Below are 25,402 nucleotides of genomic sequence, written 5' to 3' on the forward strand. Positions count from 1 at the left end.
ATGTTGTGGATATCTTAACTGGTCTAATTGAATGAACGCAGCTTTCAACAGCTGTACTTGATCCAACCGTGATTGTATTTCACTTATTTCAAACTACAACACGAACATTCACTTCCTTATTACTCGCGCACAGTCACACACGCTGGCGAACATCACGCAGTGTACGCAAAAATCGTCACGCTATTGAAAGCTGCGTTTATTCAACTGGAATTCCCACTAAAAATAATTTAAACACAACATACAACAAATATCAAACAAACGCAGCCGATATGATGCAAAAAGTACTGCATTCAATGCAATTTATTAACCTCGAGTATATATCATCACATGCGATGTTAAATTATATGGTAGACAACACAAAATATAGTTTGTTTTTGATAAAATAAACTTAGTTTATATTAAGTCCATGATACGTATAGCCTCTACAAATTTATTAACCTCAGGTATATATGATCACATGCGATGTTAAATTATATGTTAGACAACACAAAATATAGTTTGTTTTTGATAAAATAAACTTAGTTTATATTAAGTCCATGATACGTATAGCCTCTACTTACAAAATTAGTGACACTGTCAGTGTCAATTACCTGGGGTAGAATTTTACATATATTGCTTTTCATTGAAACACACTCATAATATAGGGTCCACAACTTATAAGTTCCCCCTAAATACTTTTTAAAATAAATTGAAAAATATTTGACGAAATGAAAACCTGTAAAAAGATTTTGGTAGCCTTATTTGTTTTACACATATGGACCAAATTATAGCATCACACGTCATTGTGTTCAGCCACAATGGTTCTTTGTGTAAAAAAGGAGTGAACTCTCAAACAATACAGTACAGTAGGTCAGGTCTATTCATGTGTTTGTTTAAAAAGAAAACCTGATTACTATGGACTCAGATAACTTTTAAAACAGCCTCTTTTCTTACACAATTAACCATTGTGATTGAGCGCAATGATGTGTGACGCTATAAATTGGTCCACATGTGTAAAACAAATAGGATTATACATACACTGTTTCATTTTTACATTTTGTAAAATATTTTTCGACTTATCTTAAAAAGTATTAGTTGTGGACCCTATATATCATTTGAGTCTTGCCAATTTATGCTGCATAAAATTTTATCTTTACAAGGTGCAAGTTTGATATCTGCAAATCTGCCTACCAAAAATGTGCAACTTTGCGAAATATTGCAAGGTGAATTGGGCTGAGAAACACCATCTTTCCAATGCTTCAGTATCTTAAAATGATTAGGCAAAAAAACTCTCCAAAAATATATGTCTCAAAGCTTGCAAAGATTTCAAACTCCAATGCAGAATGTATATTTCCCTCCTTTTTTTCTCATTTCCCAACTCAAAACCAGTCAAAATAACCTTCAAAATAAACTTACATCTTATTATGAAATATTGTCACTAATGTTAATCACACACTTCTTCCAGCGGTGAGAGGAAAAAAAAATAAATTGGCCAAATTCTCAGTGGGTGGAAATTTTAATGCCAATTTTATTTTTGCACTTTCATATCCGATGCAAGAACTGTAAAAAAGCAACACACAAATATTCCTATTTTATATAGATCAATGTACGAATTTTAGAGTCATGATTTTACTGAAACGGTTAAAATTTGTCCAACATGAAAATTTCCACTTTTACCATATTTTTTTCTAATGTCCCACAATGCACCATTCCAAGGGATTCTGGTCAAATTTTCCTGTCCGTGTTCGAACATCAGAGTTAATGCATAATATTTAAACTCGGGCATAACTACAGAATACCCACCTCACCTCCCAACACAGCGTTAGGGTTAGGATTAGGGTTAGGCACCCTGAGCGGGGTATTCTGTAGTGAGAATGAGAATTTACGACATGTGTACAATGGGATATTCACTCTTTGCAAATAAAGTCTATCATTGATTTTGTGGAAGAAACTCAAATTCACAGCAACATATAATAAATGGGAAGTGAAAAACTAATTACAGTGGAAATTTGTTAACACCGCACAAAATTCCTGATAATGCAAAATGCTTTGCAAGTCCCAAGCATATATTTTATCCACTAGAAGGACCTGATAAGGGATGAAATCAAAACTCGACCGGCGGTTCTGTTCGGTTGCCATTGTTTAGAACAGTAGCAACCGGACGGAACCTGCGGTCAACCGCCGGTCGAGTTTTGATTTCATCCCTAACGTAAAATTGTGCTGTTCCACCTCCGGTACAGTGACACCTCATTAATTTCCCTGGAAGTTTGGATGCATTAAAATTATAGGCACAAGCATTTTACTTTGAAAAATCAATACGAGTTGTGGTGCTACTTTTCATGCTCCTCCAGTGAACAGATTGCAATCCTACCCAGACAAATATGCATGAGGTGTCACTGCAGCTGGAGCAGATAATTAACACAAATTAAAATCTGAGGCCCTGACAATTGAATACCTGAGTGGAAGAAGGGCCAAACTCCATTTTACCAAAATGAGTTTATCATATCTTAAAAGACCTGTACCGTTGCCATTGCAACATATATCATTTCAAATGTATGTTATAATGTATGTTCATGTACCAGTACTCAAGGTCCCATCAAGATAAAAACAGTCTGTCTCTTAGAACTTTTCCAAATAGTGTGTTTTTTGTTAGTATCTCAAAAAAAGTGTTGATGGAGTTGGGCCCTTCTTCCACTCAGGTATTCAATTGTGTGTTAACAATGTTCCACTGTAACATTGGCCAATGTTACTTAACACTGCCCAATGTTTAATACTTTTAAGTACTTTTAAGTACTTTAAAGTCCTTTTAAGTACTTCTAGGTATTTTAAGTACTTTTAAGAACCTTTAAGTATTAAAGTATTTAAAGTATTAAGTATTTTAAGTACTTTTAAGTACTTGTAAGTATTTCTAAGTACTTAAAAGTGTTTTAAGTATTTTTAAGTACTTGTAAGTATTAAACATAAGTATTTTAATACTTATGTTTACACTTAAAAGTGTTAAAACACTTCCATTCATGACAGGTTGAAGCGGATCTCACTTATGGCTAAGCATGCAAAGGGCAAATACAATGTAGGGAAAAACAGGTATTTTATAGGTGGATCTGCATGTGCTATCTGACTTGATATATCGTTCACTTGGTACTCCTGGTTACAATTTGCCGCCACTTGATGTATCATCAATAATCTTGCCCAGTATTGCTATGCATTCAATCTCTACCTGACAGTTCTGTTAAGGAGTAAAAGAAAATAGAAATTGAAAGGTCAAAGGTTAAACTTAAAGGAGTATTTCTTGATCCTAGCATCCTCTTTTATGTCATTTTTCAGTAGATATTCAAAAAAGCTTATTCCCAAAATTTCAGTTGATTCCGATTTTGCGTTTGCGAGTTATGCATGATTATGTGTATTACACTGCTCCATAGACAATGTGTTGCAATGTGTTCAAATTTCACGATATCTTTGCTAAACGAATCAATCTGCAAGAAAATTTTTGTACATAAACATTATGTAGCCAGAGGTTTCCAGTGATATAAAAATCTCAACATTTTTTGAGAAAAGTGGGGGGATGAGGCTGTGGATCACAAAATGCTCTTAAGATGTATGAAATTTAGAATGATGCAGTTCAGTTCAGTTTATTTCAATACATACATTATACACACACAGGTAGGCCCATATTATATTTCTTTTTTTAAAAACAAAATATATTGTTAACACAATGACTACGTAAATATATAGCTGTGTTGTTTCGAGACATGAAAAATATTAAAACTTTTTTTCTTCCAGAATACTCTGAAGTTGTGTAAAACACACACACACCCCCACACACAAAAGAATAATATTTAAATTTATTTGTGTTTTAATTCAACACCTGAATGTCTGTAGCAAAAGTTATAGTAAAATATATTGAACATATTTAATTTCCAATTTTTACCATAGATTTATAGTTGACATAAAACTTACAGGAGCGACAACCTACATAATATCACAAAATTAAAATAAAACAACAAAGCTTTTGTAAGTTGAGATTTGAAAAGATTTTACGTGGTCTGATGACATAGACACTGCTATATTATTTTGTCTTGTATGAAACAGCAGAATGTAAACATGCGACATTATTCGCCGATCACACGGTCATCTCAAAGCGAGGTTCTACACGCAAAGTGCGCGATGTGTGTGCGTACATAGCATATTCACATACGCCTAGTAAACGCATGCTTTATAATTACCACGTATGCTTTGCACAAGCCTACTGGTGCATTGCTAGAAAAGTGCAAGAAACAAAAATGCATATTTTGCGCATGCGTTTGCAGGAAGAACCTCGTTTTGGTAGCAAGGTGGCGGATCCGCGCAAAGAGCAAATAGGTTGAGTTATCTATACACTCACCAATGGAAGACATGCTACTTGATATGCTGCCCTGGCAGGATATGGAGCTTTGAAATCTGTAAGAAAACAGTAAAAAATGTAAGAGACATGGTATGTAAGAAAGAAAATAATGTCTTTCAGTTTAATACCGTAAAAGCCCGTCTACAAGCATATATAGTGTTTTTTATAAAAGCTTAATTAATTCGAAGCAAGAGTTAATATACCAATACAATAGATTGGTCTTAAAATAATACTTGTTTGTATATGCTTGGATCCGTAATTTATTTGCTCAAACTCTATAATGGCGACTGGATTAATGTAGCTTTCATCAGAAGCACACTATATGCTTGTAGACTGGGTTTTACGGTATTATAGACGTAAGCAATATATCCTGTACATAACATCATCTGCAGTGCATCCACATCCGCACATCAGCAAAATGGAATCCACTCAAGCCTAAGTCAGAATTTGTGAAAATTTAGTTAAAAAAATAAAATGTTGTGTTGCCCTCAAGTGGGAAAATGGAAAGTTGGGTTGGTCGGTAGATTATCTTTTCTTTTTAAATCTTCAGTTTTTGAAAAATCCCCACAAAATTATATAATGCTTCTTCCATTAGGAACATATATATGTCAATGCTGACTACTGGATACTTGTTAGATAATCAATTTAAGACGAGTCTTTTAATAAAACATTTATTCTAAGTGAAAAACATAGATTTTTGTAACATATCTGTAAAAATCAGCATTAAAAAAAATTGCAACCCCGATTTTTCAGGATTTAGTGTCAGTTGCTGAGGGCAACACAACTAATTTTTTTGGCCAAATTACAATACTGAAGTGAGTTTAGTCCTATACCTTCAAATATATATGCCTCTACCGTAATTTGGCAACATGACCTTTGTGCGATTTGTGTGTGATCCATATATATTTTGTTGCACTACCTTATGGTACCACAGACTACTACAGACCTTGTATCAACAGTCAAAGTCCCTGTGCATTCTATGCTGTGAATTCTCGCATATTCATGAGGGACGATTGTTTGATTGTGCAGTGTCTAACAATCACACCAGGTTGCATGCCTTCGCGTGCGTATACGCGATAGAGCAATGCGTGTCTTTGTGATTACGCGATAGACCATAAAAATACGCAGTAAGTGCATAGTAGTCTTGCCTGTCGCATTTCATGGAACAATCAGCCCTCATTATCGGATGATGCCGAGACTGATAGCATGAGAATGATAGCATGTACACGTCCATGTTATGAGCAGCCTCTACTCCCTATTCCAGAAAAATACTAATTTTTTGGGATTAAAAAATATTATACTGTTTTGCCAAATGAAACATAGCTGAATCTTAATCCTTTAGTTAATCCTAACTAGCAACAAAAGTCAAATTTGAATATTGCATGCATTTATAGGGTGTTTTTCTTATGCTGTGACAATCATGCCCAAAGACTTGTACTAAGACTAATTTCAGTTTTGGAAAAGGCATGTTTCATTCTTATAACCAACAATTTGATAAAAGTAACACAAAAAAGTGAAAATTAGAGCAAAATTTTGGCATATACTCAAGATTTTGAATGTTCCAAGTTCCAAGTCTGTGATTTTTGTGACTCGATTGTCAGGAAACATGACAAAAATGAATGTTTTTGGCTCTTTTTTCAAGAAATTAGTAAAATATAAAAATGAACTTTTTCTTTTATCTCCAGTTAGGAATAACTAAAGGATTAGGATTGAGCTATATGTTTCATTTTGGCAGAACTTGATAATATTTTTTTAATCCCAAAAACTTAAAAAAGTGCTGTATTTTTCTGGAATAGGGAGTAGTTTCCTTCTATCACCATGTGAAGACCTGGGCGCAAGAAGACCGTAAGTCCATGTGGCCCCTTAGCATGTATACACTAAAGTTACGTATAGTTTCTTAGGGTTTTATAATGTTTAATACATGTTCCAGGGTGAAAACATCATGAAAGGTTGTGAAGGATTTGTTTTGGCCCCTAAACATGTATAAAACATTACCAAACTATACGAAACTATATGCAACTTGAGCGTATACATATTGAGGGGCCAGGTGGACTTACGGTCTTCTTGCGCTCAGATTGTTTACTTACATCCAGCATATATCTCATTGATCTGCTTATAGTCATTCATACTAGCCATCAGAACGGTTGTCTTCACAACTGAAATAAATACAGAAAATTGTACATACACATTAACCGTATAACTCTCTTACTGCTTTTTGGCGGAAGGAAAGGAAAGAAGGAAGAGAGAAGAAGAAGAGAAAAGTTATTTTCAGGGGCTCAGTTTTGAACCACAGACCCCCTTTGGAGTGATGAGCAGGTGACCCGAACCAGCATGCCACAAGCCAACCTATTTGTCACAACGGTATTTTCTAATTGCCAAAGAGGCGCTTTTCACTTGCACAATTTTTTTAGACAAGCTGTATATGCGTTCGCATGATGATGCAATTGGGATACTTGGATTTCCAGTTGCTTTGTGCTGTATTTAATATGTTGTATTACACAGGGTGATAAGAGTTTAGAATATTGATTCTTAAAATAGTCTCACTTTGCAGGAATATTCAAAACTGCACCCTCTAATGCAAAAAAGTGTGCTGAAATCTGTGCACCAAGTGAAATTTTAAGAGGCAAAATATATTGTGCTCAGCTTCCATTAAGGGAAGGGGTATGAACGTTCGGACATTATTTATTGTGGGACATTAGAGCACATCAGACATATCAAATTGCATTCTGAATACGAAGAATGGCCTTCTGATATCAAATAAGTTTGATTTTTTGAAATTTGCAATGTAATACACATTTTATGACGTTATGGCAAATCATTAAAAATTGATATTTTTGATACTTAACAGTGCTCGAAGTAAACTTTATAAATCTGATGATTTATACTTAAAGTGTATGTAGGTGGGATGAAAAGCCGACGATCAATTGAAAATTTTGACCTTTCGTATTGAAGATATGGATTTTTTTTCCCAAAACACCAAAACAAAATTAGGTCTTTTGGGGGAAAAAATCCATATCTTCAATATGAAAGGTCAAGTTTTTCAATTGATCGTCTGCTTTTCCTCCCAGCTACATACATTTTAAGACTATATCATTAAATTTATAAAATTTACTTTGAGGACTGTTATATCTCCAAAATGTGAAAAATAACAAAATTTAATAATTTGTCATAAAATTTGTATTTTATCGTGAATTTCATAAATGAAAATTATTTGATATCAGAAAGACATTCTTCAGTATTCAGAATGCAATTCGATAGGTCTGATGTGCTCTCATGTCCCAAAAAATACTGTCAAACGCTCAAAACGCTCATTCCAGTTCCCTTAAGGTGGTACTACACCCCTGGCCAATTTTGTGCCAATTTTTGCATTTTTCTCAAAAATTATAGCGCATTAATGACAAGTAAGATATGTATATTATAGGGGCAAGGACTACAATTACAGTACTGGAAATTTTATTTCAGCACAGACAACAGTTGTGGAGTTACAGTCAAAAGTAAGGGAAAACCAATATTTGATCAATAAATCAATAACTACTTGTCTTGAGTCACTGACATTCCAGTGTAGTAACTGGATGCCTTGCCCCTATAATATACATAATTTTTATTACGAGTGTGTTATTAGTTTTTGAGAAAAATGCAAAAATAATCACACATTTATCAAGGGGTGTAGTACCACCTTAAGGCACTTACGGTGTGAAATGTTACAATTTTACATGAATTCAGCAATAATCAGAAAGAATTTTGATATATATGACAGGCTGCATCGAAGAAAGATGAAATCAAAATATGTGACCCAATCTGATCCACTCAGGCTAAAGTTGGAAATTTTGAAAATTGAATTACCACCATTACTAATAACATGCTCAATACCTACACTTACTGATGTTCAATCCCCAGGCCTCTTGAATGCTTGGTTGCAAAGTAATAAACCTTTTATATATCCAATTTCTTATATTTTATATAGTTTTTTCTCATCACTTTTTGCGATCTCAGTTTCAATATTGTTGACTTTAGCCTGATTTCTGGTCACATAATGTTATCTGTTTTGGTCCAGTATTTGAAACTGAGGGCAAAAATGAAAAAATCATGGTAGAACTGCACACCAAATTGGGCTACCAAATAGCAGGTTTTATAACACTATATCCAAAATGGGCAAAAGCGTAGCTTGCTAAAAGATACTGAAGTTCACTTAATAGTAAACAATTGGGTAAAGCATTGTTATTGTATCATACTTTCATCACCTCTACCGTATATCTCACACATACCATTGTTGTAATCAATACCCTGGTCTTCCAAGATCTTGCCAATATTCTTCAGCACCTGCAACAATTAAAACATAAGGTATGGTATTCAAGCTAACTTGAAGTGGTAAAAGCCCAGGGGGGATTCAGTACAAATGACCATACGGGGATGTGCCGCAAACAGGCTAGGGGTAGCATTTTAGACCCTTTGGTATATCAATGGCCCCTTTTTCTAGGCCAATTTTGGTGTATGGAGGGGTCCTTTTTCAAATTTGTCTTAATTATATTTGGAAAATAGCCCAATTTTGCATCCGTCTAGTCAAAATAAACTATGACAATTTTCCTGGCCTGACACATACAGGTTATTAGCTATCAAGTAATCTTCTTACCTGATGACATTGTTGCTCCACTCCTTCAACCAGTTTACCAGTGCTGGGGTCAATACCGACCTGACCTGACACATACAGGGTGTTAGCTATCAAGTAATCTTCTTACCTGATGACATTGTTGCTCCACTCCTTCAACCAGTTTACCAGTGCTGGGGTCAATACCGACTTGGCCTGACACATACAGGGTGTTAGCTATCAAGTAATCTTCTTACCTGATGACATTGTTGCTCCACTCCTTCTACCAGTTTACCAGTGCTGGGGTCAATACCGACCTGACCTGACACATACAGGGTGTTAGCTATCAAGTAATCTTCTTACCTGATGACATTGTTGCTCCACTCCTTCAACCAGTTTACCAGTGCTGGGGTCAATACCGACCTGGCCTGACACATACGTGTTAGCTATCAAGTAATCTTCTTACCTGATGATATTGTTGCTCCACTCCTTCAACCAGTTTACCAGTGCTGGGGTCAATACCGACCTGGCCTGACACATACGTGTTAGCTATCAAGTAATCTTCTTACCTGATGACATTGTTGCTCCACTCCTTCAACCAGTTTACCAGTGCTGGGGTCAATACCGACCTGGCCTGACACATACGTGTTAGCTATCAAGTAATCTTCTTACCTGATGATATTGTTGCTCCACTCCTTCAACCAGTTTACCAGTGCTGGGGTCAATACCGACCTGGCCTGACACATACGTGTTAGCTATCAAGTAATCTTCTTACCTGATGATATTGTTGCTCCACTCCTTCAACCAGTTTACCAGTGCTGGGGTCAATACCGACCTGGCCTGACACATACGTGTTAGCTATCAAGTAATCTTCTTACATGTACCTGATGACATTGTTGCTCCACTCCTTCAACCAGTTTACCAGTGCTGGGGTCAATACCGACCTGACCTGACACATACAGGGTGTTAGCTATCAAGTAATCTTCTTACCTGATGATACTGTTGCTCCACTCCTTCAACCAGTTTACCAGTGCTGGGGTCAATACCGACCTGGCCTGACACATACGTGTTAGCTATCAAGTAATCTTCTTACCTGATGATATTGTTGCTCCATTCCTTCAACCAGTTTACCAGTGCTTGGGTCAATACCGACCTGGCCTGACACATACGTGTTAGCTATCAAGTAATCTTCTTACCTGATGACATTGTTGCTCCACTCCTTCAACCAGTTTACCAGTGCTGGGGTCAATACCGACCTGGCCTGACACATACGTGTTAGCTATCAAGTAATCTTCTTACCTGATGATATTGTTGCTCCACTCCTTCAACCAGTTTACCAGTGCTGGGGTCAATACCGACCTGGCCTGACACATACGTGTTAGCTATCAAGTAATCTTCTTACCTGATGATATTGTTGCTCCACTCCTTCAACCAGTTTACCAGTGCTGGGGTCAATACCGACCTGGCCTGACACATACGTGTTAGCTATCAAGTAATCTTCTTACCTGATGACATTGTTGCTCCACTCCTTCAACCAGTTTACCAGTGCTGGGGTCAATACCGACCTGACCTGACACATACAGGGTGTTAGCTATCAAGTAATCTTCTTACCTGATGACATTGTTGCTCCACTCCTTCAACCAGTTTACCAGTGCTGGGATCAATACCGACTTGGCCTGACACATACAGGGTGTTAGCTATCAAGTAATCTTCTTACCTGATGACATTGTTGCTCCACTCCTTCTACCAGTTTACCAGTGCTGGGGTCAATACCGACCTGACCTGACACATACAGGGTGTTAGCTATCAAGTAATCTTCTTACCTGATGACATTGTTGCTCCACTCCTTCAACCAGTTTACCAGTGCTGGGGTCAATACCGACCTGGCCTGACACATACGTGTTAGCTATCAAGTAATCTTCTTACCTGATGATATTGTTGCTCCACTCCTTCAACCAGTTTACCAGTGCTGGGGTCAATACCGACTTGGCCTGACACATACAGGGTGTTAGCTATCAAGTAATCTTCTTACCTGATGACATTGTTGCTCTACGCCTTCTACCAGTTTACCAGTGCTGGGGTCAATACCGACCTGACCTGACACATACAGGGTGTTAGCTATCAAGTAATCTTCTTACCTGATGACATTGTAATTGCTCCACTCCTTCAACCAGTTTACCAGTGCTGGGGTCAATACCGACCTGGCCTGACACATACGTGTTAGCTATCAAGTAATCTTCTTACCTGATGATATTGTTGCTCCACTCCTTCAACCAGTTTACCAGTGCTGGGGTCAATACCAACCTGGCCTGACACATACAGGGTGTTAGCTATCAAGTAATCTTCTTACCTGATGATATTGTTGCTCCACTCCTTCAACCAGTTTACCAGTGCTGGGGTCAATACCGACTTGGCCTGACACATACAGGGTGTTAGCTATCAAGTAATCTTCTTACCTGATGATATTGTTGCTCCACTCCTTCAACCAGTTTACCAGTGCTGGGGTCAATACCAACCTGACCTGACACATACAAGGTGTTAGCTATCAAGTAATCTTACCTGATGACATTATTGCTCCACTCCTTCAACCAGTTTACCAGTGCTAGGGTCAATACCAACCTGACCTGACACATGCAGGGTGTTAGCTATCATGTAATCTTCTTACCTGATGACATTGTTGCTCCACTCCTTCAACCAGTTTACCAGTGCTGGGGTCAATACCAACCTGACCTGACACATGCAGGGTGTTAGCTATCATGTAATCTTCTTACCTGATGACATTGTTGCTCCACTCCTTCTACCAGTTTACCAGTGCTGGGGTCAATACCAACCTGACCTGACACATGCAGGGTGTTAGCTATCAAGTAATCTTCTTACCTGATGACATTGTTGCTCCACTCCTTCAACCAGTTTACCAGTGCTGGGGTCAATACCAACCTGACCTGACACATACAAGGTGTTAGCTATCAAGTTATCTTATTACCTGATGATATTGTTGCTCCACTCCTTCAACCAGTTTACCAGTGCTGGGGTCAATACCGACTTGGCCTGACACATACAGGGTGTTAGCTATCAAGTAATCTTCTTACCTGATGATATTGTTGCTCCACTCCTTCAACCAGTTTACCAGTGCTGGGGTCAATACCGACCTGACCTGACACATACAGGGTGTTAGCTATCAAGTAATCTTCTTACCTGATGACATTGTTGCTCCACTCCTTCTACCAGTTTACCAGTGCTGGGGTCAATACCAACCTGACCTGACACATACAGGGTGTTAGCTATCAAGTAATCTTCTTAGGGAACAAACCAAAAGATCGATGACGTCCTATAAACGAAACTAGTTTCGTTTAGGGGGGAGGGGGTAAAAATACTCGATTACGTTTGTACAAAAACATCGGTCTGAAGAATGTGTCATTATTATCATTATGTCAAAATTTTCAACATTTCATTATTACGTTTCTGGCAGGGAGGGAGGGTCGGCTGAGAAAGCGAAACTAGTTACGTTTATAGGACGTCATCGATCTTTTGGTTTGTTCCCTTACCTGATGACATTGTTGCTCCACTCCTTCTACCAGTTTACCAGTGCTGGGGTCAATACCGACCTGACCTGACACATACAGGGTGTTAGCTATCAAGTAATCTTCTTACCTGATGACATTGTTGCTCCACTCCTTCAACCAGTTTACCAGTGCTAGGGTCAATACCGACCTGACCTGACACATACAGGGTGTTCCCAACAGCAACTGCTTGACTATAGAACAAAAAAAAGACACATTTTTTTAGTTTTTCAATCTTGCCAAAATTTGACATTCATTGTAACTTCTTTACTATCAGAACTTGGTAACTTGGTACTTCATATCAATCTGGACACAAATCTTCCTAATTTCTTGATGGCTGCCCTGCTCATCTGGAGGATCATAAAAATCATAAAAATTCAGCTTTTTGGTACTTTTTGTTATAGTGTCATACTACAATGTAGGCCTGCATAGATGTGCTGGCATAGCCTGCTACACGGGGCTTCAATTTTGTCAATACTCCAGTGCTGTTTTTTACCCTATTTTGCCACATTTTTCATTTCAAAAATACCTGATGACAATTTATTGTAATGATTTATCCTTCACTTTTAGGTAAATTTATGTACCGTAGGCCTACATTTTTTTTTACACATTCACTGGGTGGATCACTGAATATTAGCCAAAATGAGCCGGAAGGAAGTCTTCAATGGAAAATATCAGGAAAGTTGAAATATGCTTTCTAAGTTTAAATCTGCACAATGTTCTGAAGTTGATTTTAAAAATGGTCAACAAATCAGGAAACCATTGACAAAGTATGAAGAAAACTGAAAGGTTACATCCATGATGAGACCGCTTAATCAAGGCACTCGTATTCCTGCAGGCACAAGTCTCTCCTCACAACTCAAATGAAAATTCATTAAATAACTTGAAAAACATTTCATCTAAAAGTGCAAAAAAATGGATATTGACATGTCTGACATTTTGAGAGTTGATATTTTTGATTATTTCTATCTCAATTTTCAATTACAAATTTAATACTGTACTACAAGCCTCGAAATAAGCAGGCACCCAGGAGCCATTTACCCATGGTCATAACATTTTGGCTCCTGGTCCACACCAAAATCAAGTGAACCAGGCTCTACATTTAAGGGGGTACTACACCCCTGCCCAATTTTGTGCCTATTTTTGCATTTTTCTCAAAAATCATAGTGTATTGGGGACAAGTAAGATATGTATATTATAGGGGCAAGGACTACAACTACTGCACTGGAAATTTTATTTCAGCACAGAGAACAGTTGTGGAGTTACAGTCAAAAATGAGGGAAAACCAATATTTAATCAATAAATCAATAACTACTTACTTTGAGTTGCTGAATTTTCAGTACAGATGTTGTAGTCCTTGCCCCCTATAAAATACATATCTTACTTGTCACCAATGTGCTATAATTTTTGAGAAAAATGCAAAAATAGGCAAAAAATTGGCCAGGGGTGTAGTACCCCCTTAAACAAACATTAGAGCCTGGTAGTTAAACTGGTTTTTGTATTTAATGTGTACAATTAAAATCTAAATGACTCCTAGCTCTTTAAAAATGGCTCCTGGTTCACTAGATAATCACAGGACCAGGAGCCGCTTTTTCCAAATGTGTGGCTCCTGGTCCAGATCTGCTTATTTCGAGGCTTGCCATACTATTTTAAGTTTTTGCCGAAATGAACAAATGACGAGGGTGGGTGACTGGCCAGAAACTTGCCAGAAACTTTCATTTTATAATAGCAAAACATACCTGATTGGGGCTACAGCAGAAACTCTTGGTGCACCAGCAGTATCTACAACCCTTCTTATATTTGCTGCCATGATGTATCCAGTGCTACTTAATTATAGATGATGAGTTAAAGTTCAATATCAGCTCATGAATACTCAAGCTGACATTGACCAAAGTCTAAAAAAATATGTTTACTAATTGATAACACAAGGCGGGCATTGTGTGTTATGTTACTTGTGCTACTTAATGCTCTGCGTGCTAGCCATGCGCTTCAACGGAAAAAAAAATTGGAAGTTTTGAAATATTTTCTCAAAATATCATCAAGGGCTATCTTAAGAACTACTCGACCAATACTAGGCTTGTTGGTACCCGGTACTCATTTTAATGCATTTTTCATGCTTATTCCAAATATGGTTATGAAAATTAAATAACTGAAATTTTTGAATTAAAAAAAAAAATTGAAACTTGTCGTCTGCAGTCGACACCCGCGTGAAGAGAGTTAATATTAGGCTGTATATAAAATTGCTCATTGCACAGGTAAAACAGAGTAGACACAAGTGCAGTGTGTATTTAACCAGAGAAGATCTGATGTAACATAGTTGAGCTGTTTTCATTGAGTGTTATCTTGGTTTAATAGCTTTTAATGGGGTTTACATGTAAGTCCTTCAAAGGTCGTGGTGAATTCTACTGTAGACATGACTGCATCATGATTATTTTAAAGTCAACAACATTCAACAATATGATCACCGTGATAGTATGACAGTATCAGTACTGTGGGTGTCAGTGATCCTGGCCTGACACAGTAGACAAACAAACAAACAATTAACACGCCACACACATGACACAAGCATGCAAGGTAACATTGACTATACACTAATCAAACAATGGTATTGATCCTGTACAACTGGTCGTGGTTTATTTACAATCGATTCATTTAAAATCCCCATAGTAAACATTAATTTTGGCAAGAGTTTTCTCTCTCTGACTCTGGAGCGAGGATGCATCCACTGGCTCCAGCGTAATGAAAAGATCTAACATGATTGGTCAATTTAGCTCCATGAGCAAAAAGTAAGCTACGCTAGGTATAATACAAAAAAAATTGAACTTTTTTTGATTCTCATCAAAGTAATCTCATATTAAAGAGCTAAATGAAAGAAAACTGATGAGGCATAAATGAATGTCATACGATATGTGGTTGCGGAGATATGCTAATTTGAATGGCTCAATTTTTCAGCCAATTTCCTGTACAAACTTTTTGTGCATGCACATATTAAAATGCTTATAGGCCTATACTGTGCATTGTGAGTACACAATTTTAAGAAACAAGCGCTGTCTTGCTATTTACTGGTACTGAACTGTAAATGTAATCCTAGATTGATTGAATTTGTATTGATGTGAACATAAGGGCCTATCATTTTCTTTGGAAGGGGGGTTCCCAAATATACAGGGGGGTCATAATGTTTTGGAAAGAAAAATAGGGAGTCATAAAATTTTTTGATGACCAAAATGCAGGGAGTCATAAGATGACCACAGATAGTGTGTTTATCTTATTCAAAAAAACTGAATACAATTTTAGCCTCTTCAGGAGTACGTGTAAGGTGTATCAGTGGGTGGTGGGGAGGGGTCATAAAATTTTGTTGCGAAATAGGGGGTGTAATTTTATTGATGCTGACTTTTTGTAAATTTGGGAGCCCATGAAAATGATAGCCCCTAATATACAAATGAACATGTATGAGTAACATTTTGTTTTATTTCTGTTTTCTGATGCAGATTCCAGGTTTGACAGAGGATGGAAACCAGGGACTGTCTTTTGGAATTTGCAGGAGAGCATTAAATAGCTCTTCTAGAGCCTTCAAGAGCTGTTTAGAACATTTACAATAAAATGTAATGAGAGAATGGTCAACTAAGGAAATCTAAAAATCATTCTCCTATATCCGATTTAAGGAGAGCAGTAGGCCCTAGAGAGCGATTGCTCTTGCTCTCCTCAAAAGGCAGTCCCTGGGAAACCACAGTGAGGGCCAACACCAAATGCAAAAATAAAGAAAAACTTATTCAAAAAGATGAAATTTGTGTTGAAGTGTCTTATTTTTTTTTTTTTGTCATTGAAAAACTCACGGTTTTGATACTACCCACTAGGCCTGGCATTTTCAGGTAATTTTGTACCCGGGTACCCGCCGCAATTTTCGGGCGGGTAACCGGGTACCCGAAATACAAAAAAAAAAAAAAATTTTTTTTTTTTTTTTTTTTTTTTTTTTTTTTTTTTTTATTTTTTTTCGGTTTTGTAGTGTCTCTGGACCTAGACCTAAATGCCAGGATCATTCATGGTTGACCTAAAAAAAAAAAAAAAAAAATTTCAAGATATTTTGTTATTTTTTATATGAACATTGATAATTTGTATTCATGTCATAGTCTATTAATGATTTCAAAATGTATTGAATTTGAATGCATTTTGAAATCATTAATAGACTATGACATGAATACAAATTATCAATTTTCATATTTAAAAAAATAACAAAATATCTTGAAATTTTTTTTTTTTTTTTTTTTTTTTTAGGTCAACCATGAATGATCCTAGCATTTAGGTCTAGGTCCAGGACACTACAAACCGAAAAATAAAAACTTAAAAAAATAAAAATAAAAAAATAAAAATTTTTTTTTTTTTTTTTTTTTTTTTAATTTCAGGTACCGGGAGGGTATTTCCTACCCAGGTAATGTAATCTCAGGCGGGTACCCGTTTACCCGACCGAAAATGCCAGCCTTACTACCCACCCGAGTACACCTTTTCACTGTTACAAGGGGGGGGGGGTAATTTGTTTGAGGGGGCACCCTTTAAAATGTTTAATTATTATAAGCAATAGCTGATGCATTCACCCCCTCCCCAGGAAAATGTTTTGAGCAGGCACCCTTTGGAGCACTGGCTGGCGCATGCTCCTACTCCGAAGATCATTGCTTGGAAACTTGAGGCCAGTTCACTTGATCATCAGGTGGGGGTCACTCCTGCTCAAGTATGACCCCCCCCCCCCTTCCCCAGCTTAAGTTTTGTCTTTGAGCAGGCACCCTTTGGAGCACTGGCTGGCGCATGCTCCCTATTCCGAAGATCATTGCGGAAACTCGAGGGCCAGTTCACTTGATCATCAGAATGGGGTCACTCCTGCGCAAGTATGAACCCCCACCCCTTCCCCCAGCTTAAGTTTTGTCTTTGAACAGGCACCCTTTGGAGCACTGGCTGGCGCATGCTCCCTATTCCGAAGATCATTGCGGAAACTCGAGGGCCAGTTTACTTGATCATCAGAATGGGGTCACTCCTGCTCAAGTATGAACCCCGCGCCCTTTCCCCAAGTTACCCCCCCATGACGTAGCGTCATAGGAGTCGCCCCATCAATTTGAACATTTAGAAAATCAAATAGGAAAATGGCCAAAAACGGCATGTGTCCCCTCCCCCCCGGCCATCATACCCGATGTGCCCACAGTCATTCATGCATCTATCATAGCAAAAATCTGCTAGCGCTATGCATGATGGGATAGGAATAGGAAAGGTCCAAATTTGCTTCTTCCCCCGACTCAAAGTCGGCACAGAATGAGAATCTATCCCAGCATCCACAGCATGAGCCCATTCAATTAGTATACACAAACCATGCCGGGTTAAACATGTTCACTCACTGGCAAAAGTCGCCGAATTCGTACTACACAAAGTCCCCAGTTCACTCACTTTTTGCGCAAGGCATCCATCCAATCTCATCAAACCAAACATTTTTATGTACAAAAAACTACCTTTATTCACCGCGTGCTCCATTTAACTTACCGCTCAACTCCGTTATTTAGATATTTGGAGAGTAATTTCCGAAAAAATTAGATCGAAATCGTCACTTTCAAACCCACTAGAAAGTCGCCAAAATTTGCCGCGACCACGTGCGAATCATCTGACCTCTTCCGGGTTATGATCAAGTTCAACCTTTTGACTTGACCTTGTAAGCTTTGGAACTGCTTTTAACTCGATCTAATTCCCCCAAAAATTTTCAAAAACATCGCCGTAAAATTTACTACCGGTAATGAATTTTCAAAATGGCGCCGGGTGCGCGATTTCCCTATGCTGAGAGAGGCTGAATATTGCGCATGCTCAGGTAAGGAATGCTCACATACCTAGCTACGCGTTAGGGTGCATCAAACGCCCCTCATGTCAATGTTATTTTTGCTCATATGATTAAAGTGTGCCACTTGTCAAGTTAAATAAGTGGTCCAAATTTAAATTCAAACGGAGGTCGGGAAATGGGTCCACCGCAGCTCAAAGTTTGCCGTGAGGCATCTAGTAGGAAACGTTATAAACTAATAAGGCAGCTATTGATTTATACATAATGTTGTACAGTATACAACAATGGCTGCCTTCAATTGAACTTCCTATGGTACTTAAAATGAACTTTATTATCAACATAACACAATCATTTATAACACTAGCATAAAGGCAGCTATTTAAAGACCTTTAATTGGCAGTTGAAATAATAGCTGCCATGTGCACTTTTTGTTATTTATCACTATTATAGCCAAATTTACTTGATTATAAGCTGGAATTTCCAAGTATATTGCTTTTTAACATGGGAAAATCCCAGTTTCCTTGACTATTGTGAGTTTGCTGAATTGTGTTTGTTCTTCCTCGGTTGTAAGCAATCCATCACTTTCAAACAGCCAGGTGCTTTACACAAAGCAAGATGGCTGTCCAAGCTGTTGTACAGCATCAAGATCTCCTTGGTGCAAGATCACATTCAACTTCTCCCACAAGGCACTGTAACAACAAAACATCAGCTGCCCAAGTTACGCGAGTTTGTCATCTTCGCAACTGTAATCTACAGCTCCTGGTGGATGACATGCAGCGTTGCAGTTGATGCTCCCTGGAACGATCTCTGCTAATACAAGAGTCTGCTTAAGTATTCTGATGTCAATGCTGATGTTGCTGCAAGTGCCCTAAAAGCCATGAAATGACATCTGTGGTACATCTCCTAAGAAATGATCCCACTGGCTCTCTTCAGTGATAAGGTGCCACCACAGGAGAAACAAGCTCTTGCTAGTAGGCTTCGCAGTTAAACCCGATGAAGTGATGGTCACACCAACTAATCGGTATGGTTCAGGCTTTGGTAAGCCTAAGTTCTCTGATGAGAACATCACACAAACAACAGCTTTAGCTGACTTTGCGGCAGAGACTCTTGGTTTACTATGAACATCTTGCAGATTAATGAGGCGTTCTTAACGGATGACTTAGACACATGGCCAGAATCCCCAGCGTATCTATCCTCCTTAAACAATGTTAAAGCCATCAATGTGGGTAATGACGCACGGAAAGTGGTGTGAAACTGAGTGCCGATTTCCTGGCTACAGCCCACAGTGAGAAACATTATCAGAATGTTCTGCAGGTGGTGGAGCAAGATCGGAAGAAGACACCAAATTTGCGGAAGCGCAAACTGTATAGCGATAGCCGTGATTAAGACTAAACTAGTAACTTTCACTTCATGGGCAGTATCTTGAGCAATGGTAAATAATATAATGGCTTTTTAATTGTTCACTGCTCAAGCAGAAGCATCATTGTATTTAACTGGTTATCTATTGACTCCTTTCTGATGGCAACCGTAAAGTGAATTAACACCAAGTAAGACTATAAGAGATATGTATGCTTTATTATGTATTTGAATACATGGGGCAGCTATTCATTTTGAAGGCATATCTATAACCTGTGACATCATCCTAGCATGATTATTTATGATTTGTAAGTATGAGATCATTGAGATGATACATTTTGGCTACTTAGTGCACAAATGAATGAGGCAGCCTTTATTGTGCATGTCATAAAGTACCGAAAACTAAATAGCTGCCTCATGTGTAATTATATGTTATACATGCAAATAACGTTCAAACTTTGAGCTCGCGGTGGACCCATTTCCCGACCACCGTTTGAATTTAAATTTGGACCACTTATTTAACTTGACAAGTGGCACACTTTAATCATATGAGCAAAAAATAACATTGACATGAGGGGCGTTTGATGCACCCTACTACGCGTAGCAGCTCCACGTCACGTTGTGGCGGTTACGGCCAGCCATATACTGATCATGCAAAAATCGTAAAAACATAGAATAGAAACAGTGTGGCAGGCTCTCAAAATCTCAAATTGTATGCTTAGCCTGACTCGCTCGGCCTATCTCGAACAAAATCACCATGCGTAGCTGTTGAAAAACGTGAGGATTCATCGTACTATCACGGCAATTTTTGACACGAAGATATAGGGACGATGACGGTGTGTGGAATACAATGCAATTTTGTTAAAATGAAAATCTGACCCATGATCTCATCTGAGCTGATAGCCTATTCATGTATTCCATGAAAGTCTCAATATTATTTATAGGCTACATAGTCAGAGTCAGACATAGGCAGACATAATAAATAAAATACATACATGACTAAATATTATAATTTAGCTTTTAAACAAAACTTAAGCTAAGCTTCAACCAATGCCCGGAACCAATGGATGTCAACTCAATTCAATCGACAAGTGATAAAATTGGTCCCAAAATTGTGAGTATTCAGCCTTCACACTTTCGGTCAAAGGTCACATCACATGTGAATACATGAGAATTTCAGACGATGAGTGCATATTTACCTGTACGGACCGACAGCTTTCGGTGCAGCAGCAGTGTTTACAATCCTTCTTACAATACCTGCCATGCCGCAATTTTTTTAGACAAAATCTCAGCTGATCTTGATCATTCAGCAAAGTAAACACGTTTTAGAGATGAGGCACGTTGGATTACGTAATTGCCTACAAGCTGTTTATATCACCAGCACAAAGCTCGTAGGACATCAGTTGCCAGCACATCAAAACAAAAAGTGAGTGTTTAGTCCTGGGGTTATCGTGTCATTTTGACATGATTTTCGTTGTATTTATTTTTTCTTGATATTTCATTCGATATAATGTAATGTGCTGCAGATTCAGTATAACATTTTGAGACAGGGAGCGCTGCAATTCAGCAACAAAATGAATCCATCATCGTGATGCAGAATTCTGCAATTCTGCAGCTAGCTTTAATATCATGATGATGTTGTCGGGGTGTGTGGACGTGCCTTGTTGTTGCTCCAGTTTTATATGACTTTTTCACTTGCTTTCCGAGAAAAATGGAGCTACCAAGTTTCTCTGGATTGGGCACAAACCTTCTAAGGGTTCTCCAAGCGCTTGACATTGATCATCTTGATCCTCCTGTGTGGACTTTGAAAGAAAATACAGGGAAAATATACAGGTCTCGATATTTGTTGGAACAAATTTCCCGCCACCAGCACGGGTGCAGGGGTCACGACCGCTAGGACAATTCCAGCGGAGCCGCCATTGAACAACAACGTGCAGCGGACAGGTTTGAACACTAAATATGCAAAATTACCACCTTCCGTTGATGCTTCGACTGTCAAGGCTGACACCCACACACCACCGCCCAGAACAAAAAAGAAAAAGAAGAAATCTCCTGCTACTCAGAAGCGAGATAAACAAAGACTTGTGAGTTGGCTTAACAAGAAAAAAAAGAGCTCGGAAACCGTCTCAAATCTTTCTGAACTTCAGTCAGCACATCTTGGACTAAAAAATCCTTCAGTTGAAGTTAAATCAGATCACCAGGATAAGGATTCACCTGTCATTGTAAAATGTGTTCTTGAACCTGGTATCCAGGCTGAAAAGTTGAACGAACATGTGCTTGTTAACACACCTGTAATTTCTGAGGAAGTTAAGGAAATTCCAACTCTTGTGAAATACCCAGGGTCCCAGCATAAAGCATCTGACTCGGAAAATGAACTGGACAATCCAGATATTTGTGAAGTTCCAGCAGATAATAGTGTGCATGGAGGTAATGACTCAGAGTTGGATAACCCAGCTGAAGTTCCACACCCATACCGAGTTGATGAACTAGTTGTGGAAACCCCCGAACTAGCCACAGACAGTGCAAATACAGAAACCAAAAACCCGGCTGAAGAAAAATGTGCTAATTGTCTCAGACCAGATTCTAAGATTCTTGGAGGACTTTATTTAGATTGCGACGACTGTGACACCTTGTACTGCAGCATGGAGTGCGGCATGAACATTTTCCGTTCACCGCCCTGTTTGTGGAAAAAACTAACTTTCATTTTGATGCTTTTCATTTTTATGTGACTTTATCTAGCTCTTCGCTTTTTGTATTTGAAGTGGATTGTGCACCCTGTTTATTGATTAATTTTGTTTATCACAGTGGATTTATTATATGACTCTCAGTCTCATCCTTTGATGAACGATCGATGAAGCAAGTTGTTTTATCGACTGTTTTGATTGCTATGTAGTGTACATAGTTCTTTTCATCAGCGCTTTTTGGCGACTGATCTTCTGTATAAGTGGTGAACTTTTGTGACTTTTGTGAAACAATTTCTGTGCTTTTAAATGTACTTTTTACCCTGTTTCAGGGGTGCGCCTTTATATAGGCGGGAGTTATGAACTACTACTACTACTACTACTACTTAGACTCGATGAGTCTCATGGACGCCGTTCCTATGTCCATCAGACTCGTATTTCCCATTTTGGATGTCAATGGGAAATACACACTTAACGAATTTGCGCCGGTTAGAAACTTGAAAAAAAATCTTTAAAATTTTATCAATGTATATAAAAGTGGTACCAACCTTATTGTGCTTGCTAATTTAAGACTCGGTTGAAACAAAATTAAGGATCGAATGCATTTTAGTGTCCAAAAAGGCAAAATTATCGTCAAAGTTCTGCGAAATCGGCACCCTTGCGAAGGGTTCAGAATTGAATCGGGAGCGAAAATATCCGATCTTTGCGATCAAAAACACAAAATTACAACTTTAAACATACTATTGGCAAAAGACATTATTACCAAACAATACAGAATAGAAAATTTGGCGTCAAAATATTGAAAAAATTTGCTCACTAGACATCGAAAAAGTACGCAATCCAATTCCCGTTCAAACGCGTGGGAAACTGAAAGTGCGATAATCGTGACTAAGCTAGCTGTACTCTCACTCTCATTCTCTGTAGTCAATGTCATTAGTGACTGAGTCTGTAGTACTGCTGTACAAATCAGGGATCGATATAATGGGATAGGCATCGTAGTATTACGTAACACACCAGAAGATGTAGTTTAACTCTAGACAATAGGCGCCATATTGCAGGAGGTTAGAGTTCATAGAGGAAGCGTTAAAGGTTAGTAGATTAGGTCACCCAGGCACATCACTAATGTGTTACACGAGTTGTAATACCGACAGGTAAAAACATTGATTTTGTAAAATTCTCCCAATTTTTTTAAATTACTAAATAAGGTTAGTACGGTACTTCAAACCATTCTTTGATGAATCTATGCAATATAGCGGTAATTTTGAAACATCTATGAATCAATCTTAAACATCTTCATGATACACCTGTCAATTATTTTTTTGCGCATGGTCAAAGCATGCTCTTACGCTATCCACAGACCAGCCAGACTATCCGGTGGAAACTTCAAAGCAACGATCATGCGTTAATATTTACAAAATGGCGAATGATGTAGTTTAAGTCGAACAATAGCGTGACATAGTTTTTGGCGTTGTTCCTATATTCACTTTCACCCTCCTGTACAAATGCTGTACACACATGTTTCATAGGCCTACACATCACCATGTCATGTAGGCACAAACTTTAGGCAAACCTTTGTTAAGCGATAGTCAATGTTTGCACAGTATTTTTGTGGGACATGAGAGCACATCAGATACCTCACCTCAACTGACCTCACCTAGGCTGTTTCATCCTCTGTAGTACATGTATGAAGCGGAAGCCCTCTTCAAGAATCTTCCATTTCTGTCTGTCTTGCGCATCCCTTGCCCATGTGGTGCCTCTATATGCTGTTTAAAGTCGTCGCGCCATCTTCGTCTTTGCCTTCCTCTTCTCGCTTTCCTGTTCTTGGTTGCCACTCGGTGACATGTTTTTGTCCATCTGTTGTCGTTTTTTCTTGCCACATGTCCTGCCCATCTCCATTTTGCTTCACCGATCCTTTCCATGATGTCTTTGACTCTAGTTTTATTTCTTATGTCACTGTTTCTGATTTTGTCATGTATAGTTATGTTCAGCATGTTACGTATTTCCATGGCTCGTTGTGTCGTGGTGATTTTTTGTTCCAGATCTTTAGTTGTCGACCAGGTTTCAGCGCCGTAGGTCATGGTGGGTAACACACATTGATCATACATACGCCTCCTCAATGTCATTGGTAGCTTTTTATCACAAAGGATGTCTTTTTACCTGCCAAAACAACACCAGCCAGCCTTGATTCTCAGTAAGACTTCCTTTCTTGTGTTGTCCTCCATTTTGACTGTCTTGCCCAGATACTTGTAACTATCTACTTTCTCAATCGGTTCATTGTCAATTCCAATGGACTCTGTAGTGTCAAAGTTGGTCATGTATTTCATTTTCCCTTTGTGTATTTTAGTCCAATTTTCCTGCTCTCAGTGTTCAAACTATTTAGCTGAACTTCCAAGTCTTTGACTGATGGTGATGTAAGGGCTACATCATCTGCAAACCTCAGGTCAGTTAACCATTTTCCATCGATGTTGATACCTCTTTCGTCTAAATCTAGTTGTTTGAAAATTTGTTCCATGGCAGCTGTGAATGTTTTTGGAGAGATTGTGTCCCCTTGCGTACTCCCTCTTTATGTGGATAGGCTTGGAGACATCCTTATCTATGTGGATTGTAGCTGTGGCGTTTGTGTAAATGTCTTCCAGAATCTTAACATACCCTTCGTTGACTCCAATCCTTCTTAAGGTTACACAAAGAGACGTATAAAAAACGTATAAAAGACGTATAAAGTTGTTCTCTAAAACAGAGTTTTCTCAGTAATCAAATATAGCAGCGAGTGAAATGTTGGTGCATTGGATGTAGCTTAACATTTTTGTGTGTGTTATATACAAATTATTAGAATAAATTTGAAAATCCTTCGTTTAAAGCATTTTTACCCACCATGTTCACAAGATCAAAAACACGTTCCATGAGGTTCTTTTCAAATGTGCGCTCCGTATAAATCCACACCGGCGATTGTTTTTCTTCTTTTTCGTATTGTATTACAAATCGATCAAAGAAATAATGTTGCCATGGGGAAGAACCAAATACAGTACCGATTACGGACCGTGGCTGAGCATTGGA

General features: G+C 38.2%; 2 protein-coding genes across 4 annotated transcripts in view; one reads left to right on the plus strand and one right to left on the minus strand.

Moving 5' to 3' along the window:
• Positions 1-268: 268 nt before the first annotated feature.
• Positions 269-21,041, minus strand: LOC140140128 (2-iminobutanoate/2-iminopropanoate deaminase-like). 3 transcript variants are annotated; one of them, XM_072161965.1, is made up of 7 exons: positions 20,663-20,814; positions 14,245-14,328; positions 12,597-12,699; positions 8,626-8,680; positions 6,448-6,516; positions 4,361-4,416; positions 269-3,205 (listed from the first exon to the last, which is right to left on the minus strand). In XM_072161965.1, the coding sequence occupies exons 2-7, from the start codon at positions 14,313-14,315 to the stop codon at positions 3,128-3,130; spliced, it is 432 nt and encodes a 143-aa protein (XP_072018066.1). In that variant the 5' UTR covers positions 14,316-14,328; positions 20,663-20,814; the 3' UTR covers positions 269-3,127. The 3 variants fall into 3 exon arrangements, with proteins under 3 accessions (XP_072018066.1, XP_072018067.1, XP_072018068.1); XM_072161966.1 differs by having other exon boundaries at positions 14,245-14,331; positions 20,663-20,811; XM_072161967.1 differs by lacking the exons at positions 14,245-14,328; positions 20,663-20,814 and adding an exon at positions 20,867-21,041.
• A 23-nt stretch (positions 21,042-21,064) lies between these two features.
• Positions 21,065-25,402, plus strand: part of LOC140140127 (ectonucleotide pyrophosphatase/phosphodiesterase family member 7-like) — a 31,471-nt gene continuing 27,133 nt past the window's right edge. The window contains exon 1 of the mRNA XM_072161964.1: positions 21,065-21,093. The gene's annotated coding sequence lies outside the window, so the exon portion shown is untranslated. The remainder of the gene's footprint in view (positions 21,094-25,402) is intronic.

Source organism: Amphiura filiformis, chromosome 18 (genome assembly GCF_039555335.1).
Source record: "Amphiura filiformis chromosome 18, Afil_fr2py, whole genome shotgun sequence".
In the NCBI taxonomy this organism is placed as follows: domain Eukaryota; kingdom Metazoa; phylum Echinodermata; class Ophiuroidea; order Amphilepidida; family Amphiuridae; genus Amphiura; species Amphiura filiformis.